The sequence below is a fragment of the Fopius arisanus genome, unplaced genomic scaffold (assembly GCF_000806365.1).
Source record: "Fopius arisanus strain USDA-PBARC FA_bdor unplaced genomic scaffold, ASM80636v1 scaffold00004, whole genome shotgun sequence".
In the NCBI taxonomy this organism is placed as follows: Eukaryota; Metazoa; Arthropoda; class Insecta; order Hymenoptera; family Braconidae; genus Fopius; species Fopius arisanus.
In genome coordinates, this window is record NW_011887743.1 from 210,631 (window position 1) to 220,703 (window position 10,073).

Below are 10,073 nucleotides of genomic sequence, written 5' to 3' on the forward strand. Positions count from 1 at the left end.
TAATTTTTTTACTGGCAATCTTAGGGCTGTCAAATTGTTCTCGGGGGCTGGGATAGTTTTGAGGGCTTGGGGGATGCTATATAAAAATTCCCAATCTTCTAGTATCAGTCGTAATACATGAGAAATCATTCTAAAGATTCAATTTAATCATGGTTTTCATAATTTTTTAGAAATCACTCCGGTTGCAAAAAATGACCCTGATCCATCAATTGTGCATTTTGCTTAGAATCAAGTGATTTTAAGATGAAATGTCAAAAGACCTTTTCCAGAGCTAAATCAGTTCTCAACAATAAATATTATTCCACTTTTAGTCTTAAAATGATTAATTACGGAGGTAATTCACCATATTCAACAGGTGTGTGTAAAGTCTGTTTGTTTGTTTACATTTCACGCCTTTACTAAAAAATTAGACTAATGACGGGGGAGGAAGGTTTAAGACTAGTCTCGACTGCCTGGGAAAGAAGGGGAGTGCGGAATTTCCAAAAAAATATTTAATGATGGCTAAGGAACTTAAAAATTATTAAAATCGCTCTAGCAATCTGTCATATGGATATGTCATGCACATAACCCTACAGAAAAATGGTATTTTTACTCACCTGAACCTTCCAATATTTTGTACTAATAGTCTACAAAGCACTTCACAAGCACTGAAAATGGTTTCAATACGAGTAATTGCAAATTATTATCAAATTAACTAAAAAATCACTCAATAGTCCGATCAACAGAAATCTTCGAATTTGTGCCGGGAAATAGTTCCTCGCGAGGGGACTATTTTTTCCCGGCGAACGGCGCGCGATCGAAGGGAACGTGGTGGGGAGAGCTCGGGCCGAAACCCGAAGGCGATTCTCCTGCAAGAAGCAGTATACGAATCCTATGAATACAAATTACAAACTGCCCTCAAAAGTAGGCGCGCGCGCACCAATTTCATTTTCCTCTATAATATAGAGTCTATATGTAGAGTTAGCGATAGAGGGAGTTTTTCGCCAATATACCAATAATGCATACTAGTTCGTTTGAAGAAAATTGAAAATCATTTGTCAATCACCTAAAAACGATTCTGCACCGTTTAATCCTATGATCGATTATTCTAGTGGAAAATGAAAAAAATGAAGATGCTAACTTCCCTCATATTTTCTTTTTGTTTTCAATAATAAAAAATTAATTCAACAGAAACGAGCACCGATCAAACGTTAATTTTCGTCTATTATACACACGCGGCAGCTCTTCAAATTATTCTGATTGTACATATCATATTAATTGCGCTAAAAAGTAGGATGTAATTCCCCATTCCTTCGATTTTAGAAGTGGGAGACATGGAGACATGGGAGAATGTTAACTACGTGGAGTGGAGGTATCCAGGGAAGTAACCGACATATAACAAATATAATTCACAGTCAAACTGAGTTTAAGGATTCGACACTAGATGTCTCATGTTTATAAAAAAAAATTTGTACCGTCGATTGATCTTCACCGTTGCAAACCTTTTTTGAAGTGTTAATAAATACAAAACTTGAAGAGAATTAACGAGAACGATAATAAAAAAGGGTCTATCGCTTCTGTTGTACATATAAATATACAAATATCTGCATGAAATGGACGTCTTGTGGGTCCGTGCTAACAATAAGCCCGCAACCTAAACGTTTTTTGAGATATACATATATGGAGCAGGGAAGTATGATCGAGTTAACATCTGAATTTGAAATTAAACGTGAAAATTAGATACAAATAACGTCAATTTACGGATGCTTCAAATAACTTCAATAATAATCATTGTAATTCGCGATTGTAATTTACGTTTTTTATTCTGTCACCTCTGATAGCCAACGGAGCACAACATTGAATGGGAGAATTAGGAAAATGAACTCATGTGACTTTAGTCAAAACCATAAAACAAAGTAGCATTTAATAATTAACTATATTAACGAATACCAAACACTAATAATTGAGATGTCATCAACGGAAGGGAACTCAGCGCGGCATAATGTAAAATACTTACCCAATGCCATAACAACTCTTAATTAATCGATCATAATTTCGTCAACAATCAAATTAACAAGAACAATAAAGAATGAAGAAAGAAGTAATGGAAGAGGAATATAACGTCAGTACTGTGCTAACAACAATTTTCCAGAACCTGAAGCGGGTTACTACGGAGATGAGTAATACTGTTGACAACAATGGAACAACCATTCTAGAATATGCTGCTATTTCATATCCTATCGATGAAACAACACAGGTAAATATGGTGAAGACCGTTGCCACATCATCACCCATTAATTCAACGAGAATTTGTACGACTACAACCACTGAGGAGCCCTTTGATGAGTTTGGTCCACCTGACGGGGTAGAGTACATATTTGTGCCACTTGGAGTGATGATATTCGTGGTGATACTCACTGCAGTGGTGAGAATGTTTGAAGACTCCCCCACTCAAATTCAATGTCCTCAAATTATTTTTTATATTATTTTGTAAATATCTTACTGAAAGGCTTGTTTTCCAAGTGGATAAATTCTTTTGCAGACGTTTTTTCTTCATTGAAAAAATCTTCTTATCCAAATCATATAGCAATAGCTCAGGAATGCTTATTTTAAAAAAGTGTGTAAAAATTCATATTCAAGTTCATATGAAAACGTTAATTATCTTTCATCTCCAGCATAAGCATCTTTTGCGATATTGAAAAAAGAATCCTCGCAAAATTTCTTTCTTCATCTTCCTTTTGCCACACTACCCTGCAAATATCTCATCAATACAGACAATAAAAAAACGGTGACATTTTTGGCACAGGATGTTACTGTTTTTGTGAATTTTTGTAAAATCTAATTTAGAGAAAAAAATTTCCGTCTTAGAAGAGTGGGAAAAAATTTTTTCCTCTCCAAAATTCTATCTCGAATACTGAGGAAAAAAAAATAAAGCATAAATATATATTTTCATCTCCGACAGTATTTCATGTAAGACGAAATGCTTTTTCAATTTTATCAATATTCGAGGCATTTTGTTTGCTCACATCCTAACTAATCCATCTTATTAATTAATCTAAGGTATTAATAATATCAAGACGACGAAAAATGGAACGTCTAAGGCATAGGCTTATGCCCCTCTACAACTTTGATCCAAGCGAAGAAGGTGAGGATGATTGGGAAACCGAGTTACTCGATGAAGGACTCGGACGGACGCAAAGACGAGTATGATCACATTATTCTTTCGTTGTAGAACAATAACTGCAATCCAAGTTAAACTGAAGAATTAAATTATTACAGCAGGGCTATCAGTCAATGGATAATGAGGAGAATGCTGAATTGTTTAGTCACTGACGTATGATTCGTCGTGACTGCAGCGATAGTAACGATGATAATCCAATGAAGATTCCACATCGTTTTTTATCAGGGTCCAAGGGTGACGTACACAATGGCAATGATGAAAGAGTGGAATTGCAGTCGCTCGACGAAGATGTGTGCTGACAGTGTTCTCGCACCACGAAAATTTAGCTGAATATTGAAACCATTTCCATGGGGACATGATAGAATCTATATTTTATCGTTTACACTCGATGGCATTCCATTCTGTATAATGGAAATTAACTTCTTTTCTTCAAAGATAATGGAAGGTTAACATCTTAAACTCTATATTTTTCGTGACATTTAACATCTTATATTTCCAAAGGAGTGGTTCAGTGTAACATATCGACTATACGCATCTTACGATAAAATAATTGAAACAGCTAATAATCGTGCAAAAATATGAAAAAAGCCGACTACGCATCAATCAAATCAATCATCCCAATTGGAATTATTGAGAGGATCTTCCTACCTAGGTGGCTTTTTGTAATTGCTATTTAACATTCCGTTCGTACTGCTAATTCTAGCTGAAAATTCTACCATTTAACCAAAAGCTCTTTTACAAGCAATATTTAGTGCTAGTATTTTCGGTTTTAGTTCTTAAAAAAAAACCAAAAAAAAATTTATAAGCAAATAAAGAATTATGTAGTGCTACTTTTCCGAATAGATTCTGATTAAATTTAAATGTATAGGTTGTCGTCGGTGCATTTTTGGGGCTTTTTAGTCATTCAAAAAAATTTATATAAATTATGGTATGGTAATAGGAAGATCTTTCAAATATTTTTCTATAAAATATCTATTTTTACTAAATATTTCTATGCCATCCGATTACATCGTGTTAGCTCTTTAATTATTATTCAAATTAATTTCCTTCGATACCTCATGACCCTTAACTGATCATTTATACAAATAGCTAATCTAACCTGCCCTATGACAACTGATGCCAAAGGCAATATGAGACTTTTACTCTGTGTATTATTTTAGTTCTTCAACAGATATTAATTTAAAAAATCCATTTCTTATAATTCCCTAAATTCCAGTAGAGCTGGTATAGTAAATGTGTCTATGCTCATTCTTCTTTCTACAGCCGTTACTTGTCATCGGCTGTCTCGATTTCATGTTTTGAACAGTTCTATGAGTCTATCGAAAGTCAAATATGATAATAACAATTAGTTAGTAGAAGTCTATTTTAGCTCCACCAAAAGCTTGACTTATTCAGACGAATCAGTAAATTTCTCTGATTGACCTGGCACTGTGTTTCCGAACTGTTTACACAATAATAGTGGTTACATCCTCGTCGTAGCTCCAGGCAATGCCAAAAGCGCCAAGAGCGATGCAAAATAGGGGATGGCAAAAAAATTATTCTCCCAATCAATTCAGATTGGTGATCAGACGAAAAACCATAAATCCCAACAAATAGCATCGAAATGAATGGTGAAGTTACACTAGACATTTACCAATTAGTTTAATTAATAATAAATGCGACCAGATAAAAACATATTGATATCAATCGTGTCAACTTCAGAACAACTGTCAAGGTGGAACGTTGAATGTTTAACAGAGGTATGCCTTAACACTTTAATGGCAGATTTTCATTCTAATTTATCGGAGATGAACGTTCAAAATGAAATTGATCATTATCTAGCTATTTCATATGATGACTATTGTAGAATAGTAATACGGTGAAGGAGTGAACGAGCAAAGAGACATGAAACATGTAAAAGAAACATCACAAATGGCCATTACATGACCATGAGGACATGGACATATTATCCTTAATAACTTCAATTAGTAATGATCTATTATGGAATAGTGATTGTCGTAAATAATTATCTTAAATTTCTATTCAGAAAGATACAGATTCTTATATTAAATATAAATCACAACGTCGTACGCATTTTATGCGAGATTCTCCAGAAACTTTATATTCACCTGAACTAGTTGGGCATAGAGGAGCATTTACTTTACTAATTTATCAAGATATTAATTTTTTATAACATGTGTCAAAAAGATTAAGTATGTTTCATATCCACATACAGTCAAAATTCACGTTTTTTCAATTTTTGGACAAATTATCAGTGAGATTGATGTGAGAAAATATAACGTTCTTGCGTTTTGTCATTAGTTGATGACTCACGTATTGTCTCTACAGTTTTGTAATTCTTTTTACAAGTTAATAAAAAAACGCAGAAAAATGCTCGCACCCAATCCCTGAAGAAATGAAACACAGCAAAAATTCACCCATGTTAATTTTCCTATGGTCTATTAATTTGGGTGAGTTTTAAGACGGTTTGGATGTGTGGGTTATTTTGTCTTGATCGATTTCTTCTGCCCAGCGTTCGCACCACTTTGCTATTTTGTGAATCATTAAATAATGACAAAAGAAAGAAATGCTGTTTTTTCACGTCAATCTCACAGGTTTGCCACAAAAAAATAGAAAAACGTTAATTTCCGTTGTATATGGATGTAAGACACCCTTAAATTTTCGATACGATTAAATGTATGAAAATTTCGGGCGCGATATGGACGAAGTTCCGAATTGAACGATGCTTTCCCCACAACAATCATCTCATGCACGACCTTACACGAACTTCTTCACTTTACACGGAGATAAATATTCAAGAAAAATTACGGAACATTTCACGTAATCTGCAAGCAAAGGAATCATCACATAAATTCTACGATCTGTTCTGTAAAAATTACTCATCCACCCGACGCCTCACGACTAGCTATGAGTCACCGTGAGGGGGGTATTTTTACGGAAAATTTCGTAATTTTTCCGGAACATTCGGTAAAAATTCTTGGATATCCAGGAATTTTTATGTTCTGAGACATAATTGGTCTTGAAATTCCGTTCGATTTTAAAATATTCAGAAAAATTAGGTGATTTTTTCGTATATTTTCAGTGACAGAACCCGAAAATTTACTGAAAGTTCTAGATTTATTCCCCGAAAACGATTCTCGCTGGCGGATTGCGTGAAATGTTTCGTAATTTTCCTGTAATATTTCTCTCCGTGTACGCATTTGTCACACTAAATCCTCCCTTTCCTCCCTCTACCACTCTCCGCTAAATGAATCAGATATTTGACAGGTGCATTCGGAAAAGAGTCACTTGACACACAAGATTGTAGGATGTGAAAATGTAATCCGAAGTACATTTTAATCTAATTTTATTTTTGGCTCTTAATTGCTGTCAATGAAACACAAATGTAGCAGAAATATTTTTTTCAAAAAATTAATATAAGTTGGGAAGCACTCTTCCCAATCGTTCCTCATTGCTGTAGTCACCAAAGGTGAGTGCTAAACACTCTTGGAGCAAAAAATACTTTTTTCCCAGTTATCGCACGATGTTTTGCATCACTATGCGTACGGAACATACAAAGTGAATTTTTGCGCCGGCACGCCTGAAGTGCCACTTCACACACAGCGTGACGAATATATTATATTTATTGTCGGATACATTTCTCGGAGAAGATTGTTTAGTTTTGAAATGGCGTGGAAAAATAATTGTTTTGTTAAAAAGTGATTAAAAAGCAAAAAAAAAGTATTAACAAATGATTATTATGAATGCTATTATGTTGAAAGTTATGGTGAATTATGGCGTATATAGTTGGACTTTAACCCTGTGAAATCCGAAATTAACATGAATACTATGTTCTAATCGTGTTTCACATAGTCAGACTTGACAACCTTATCACTGTGATTATCATAATTGAAAAAGTAATAGATATAAAAATTTTAACTGAGTAGAATTTTAAGACTTATCATAAATCAAAGCCTGGTATGCGGCGTGAAAAAAAAATGAGATGTTTTAGAGATATTTGACATTGTATGTGAAACTAATTCTCTTGGTAATGTGTAGAAAACGGCTCAAGCAATTGACATTTCTCTTCAGTCTATACCGTGACTAAAATGTTATTAATTCTTCAGACGTTTTGTTTGCTTAATAAAAACTAATATAATATTACCTCTCATGTGTTGGATTTTTTATCCCTGATTCTAGTGTATCTCATATATACGATAAGCTATACAAAATATGAGATATAATATGAGAGTACAGCATGAGCATATAAAAGAAATTGCAAAAATGTAGTGTCGTGTAAAAGACTAATTGGTAACTCACGAAGTTTCAAGGTGGTGCAAACATTTTTCTGCGTTTTTGCTTCCGAATGGAAGCTTTGTAATCGACCAAATTTATTGCTTCCGAATGGAAGCTTTGTAATCGACCAAATTTAAGATTCCCATTTTTTGTCATATTTCCACTTAATATGACCCAATGATTTCGAAAATGCAGTTTTTTGACCGTGTCCGAATGTATGTATGTATGTGTGTGTATGTGCTATTTTTATTTCATTGATTTTCTTTGATTGCTTACCTGTATCTTTCATCAGTTGCATCTTTTTCTATCCGAATGTAGGTCTCATTGGGTTCTATCTATCGCTGTCAATAGAAATTGATTTCACCCATCCGTTTTTATAATTTTTACATTTTTCAAAAATTCGTTTTTTTTACAATAGCTCACAAAAAAATCATCTGAATCAATTGAATCACGGCTTAAAAACTGTGTCCTGATGTGCTCTTAACCGAGTTCGAAGATGAAGGTAACAGCAATAATATTTTTTTTAATCTCTGTGAAATTACATTTTTTTTTTTAATATTTCGATGATTTCTTCGCCTATCAGTCAGGCGATACATACAATGGTGCTTGAAAAAGTTGATTTAAGTTTATCATTTCAGAGCGATAAAAAATTGAACACTGTTATCGATGACGGGTTGAGGTAAAAAAAAACAAAGGCAAAAGAACATTTCGAATGAGGGTTTGAAAAAAATAGTTCTCACTTAGTCATTCTTATAGGAGAAAAATCTGATGATTACCTTCTTGTCTCTTGTTGAAATAGATTCCAGAGACATGAATTCGCTGCTCTAAGTTAGTTATTTTGGATTAATTCTAAATTTATTATAGCCGAATATATCGGTAAGAAATTCATTTCTTGTATTGAAGAGCACATGGATTTAAAGATAAGTGGGGTTATTAAATTATTAATTAGGCGTAGCATTGATACAACAAACTGTCAAGATTAGCAGAAAAAGAAAACTAACATCATAAAAGAGAAATGCTAATTTCAGAGGAGAGGTTTGAAGGAACGAAAAGAATGGATACCGATGGAATGCAAATGGTAAATTAGAGGTTTTAGCTATTTGTCACACTACTCCCTTCACTGAAAAACAGATTGCTTGGCCCAAGCTCGGACCAATGGTTAATCCCCACCTGGGTATCAATTTTTCCTTAAAACTGATATTTCAGTTGATCATAATACAAGTTTATTTGATTGTCGAGACTTGGGCCAAGCTCGGACCAAGACTAACCTAGCTTGGCTCAAGCTTGGAATTCAAGATTGTATTTATTATTCCCTGATAAATTGGTCTTTAAAAAAACCTAATTAATTAACTTAAAAATTAACCGCCGCAACCGAGATTCGAACGCATGAGCCTAACATTATGAAACCTACGCCTTACCACTGAGCTAACACTTTATTACTTTACTTTATAAAAAGGGGTATGGGAATGGGGGTAGAAAGAAAAATGAAAATTGGGTTTTATTTTGACCACCATGATCTTAGGTTGACGTCTACGTCATCTAGTTTGGTGTTTGTATGATTTATAAGGCTGTATTTGAAGTTATCGGTTAGAGTCGAAATGTACTCATGAATGAGGTTTATTTTCAGTGTATTGTGAATGGTGGAGATTTGTCTTCTATGGCTGAAGTTACCTATGATTCTAAGGAATTTATTTTGAGTAATTTGTAATTTTGATAGATGTGAGTACGCTGCATTATGCCATACTGGGCAACCGTAGGTTAGTGCCGGTCTAATGAGTGATTTGTACAATGTTAATTTCAAATTGGTAGTGAGAGAGTTTGCCTTAAGAAGCCAGTAAAGGCGGGATAGTAGGCTTTTTGCGTTAGTGTTGATTTTGTTTATGTGCTGGCTACAGAGTTTGGAGTCAATCCATAGGCCTAAGTATTTGGTACAATTTTTGGCAAAATTTCTTTTGCCCTAATTTGTATCGTGGTTTTCAGGGGTCTGCCACGTCAAAAAAATGATGGCTTCAGTTTTTTCCTCATTAACATTGATTTTCCACTTGTTTAGTTCCTTAATGATTACGGATGCTGCATTTTCCAGCCGCGAGATTGCCTTGTTTAATGAGGTACTAGAGGTGAATATAGCAAGGTCATCAGCAAAGCCTGCTATGTTTACATTTTTTGGGCAAGTTACAAAAATAGAAATTATATATATGTTGAATAACGTGGGAGATGGTACCGAGCCCTGCGGTACTCCAGCGGCAATTTTTTGTGGTAATGATAGGGATTAGTCTACTTTTACCTGTATATATCTATTCTGTAAAAAAGAGTGTATAACTTTGCATGGGGATTCCGGAATGTTTAAGGAGATAAGCTTATGAACCAGCCCTCCTTGCCATACAGAATCAAAAGCCTTCTCACTATCCAGAAAGAGAGCACAGATGTTTCCTTTGCTATATTTGCCTTTTTAACAAAGTTAGTCAGTCTTGCAAGTTGGTGAGTGGTGGAGTGGAAAGCCCTAAAGCCAAACTGTTCCTTTGGGAGAATTTTATGTTGATGGATGGATTTATTTAGCCTCGTGAGTATTATTTTTTCCAGTATTTTTCCAAGATTTGGCAGGAGGCTAACAGGTCTGTAACTTACTGGGTGGAAAACG

At 34.4% G+C, this 10,073-nt stretch overlaps 2 protein-coding genes across 9 annotated transcripts in view; one reads left to right on the forward strand and one right to left on the reverse strand.

The window, feature by feature from the left end:
- Window positions 1–827, reverse strand: part of LOC105270870 (uncharacterized) — a 7,401-nt gene extending 6,574 nt beyond the window's left edge. For both annotated transcript variants that reach the window (XM_011312096.1, XM_011312101.1), the window contains exon 1: window positions 597–827. The gene's annotated coding sequence lies outside the window, so the exon portion shown is untranslated. The remainder of the gene's footprint in view (window positions 1–596) is intronic.
- Window positions 1–7,303, forward strand: part of LOC105270835 (uncharacterized protein C3orf18 homolog) — a 23,673-nt gene extending 16,370 nt beyond the window's left edge. Inside the window, exons 1-5 of one of the 7 annotated variants that reach the window (XM_011312052.1) lie at window positions 1,198–1,241; window positions 1,303–1,672; window positions 1,821–2,404; window positions 3,040–3,183; window positions 3,259–7,303. In XM_011312052.1, the coding sequence (XP_011310354.1) occupies window positions 2,069–2,404; window positions 3,040–3,183; window positions 3,259–3,312 (534 nt within the window). In that variant the 5' untranslated portion in view covers window positions 1,198–1,241; window positions 1,303–1,672; window positions 1,821–2,068 and the 3' untranslated portion in view covers window positions 3,313–7,303. Of the gene's footprint in view, window positions 1–1,182; window positions 1,242–1,302; window positions 2,405–3,039; window positions 3,184–3,242 lie in introns of those variants that run through there. The other 6 variants (XM_011312077.1, XM_011312062.1, XM_011312070.1 and 3 more) reach the window with 6 other exon arrangements.
- Window positions 7,304–10,073: the final 2,770 nt, after the last annotated feature.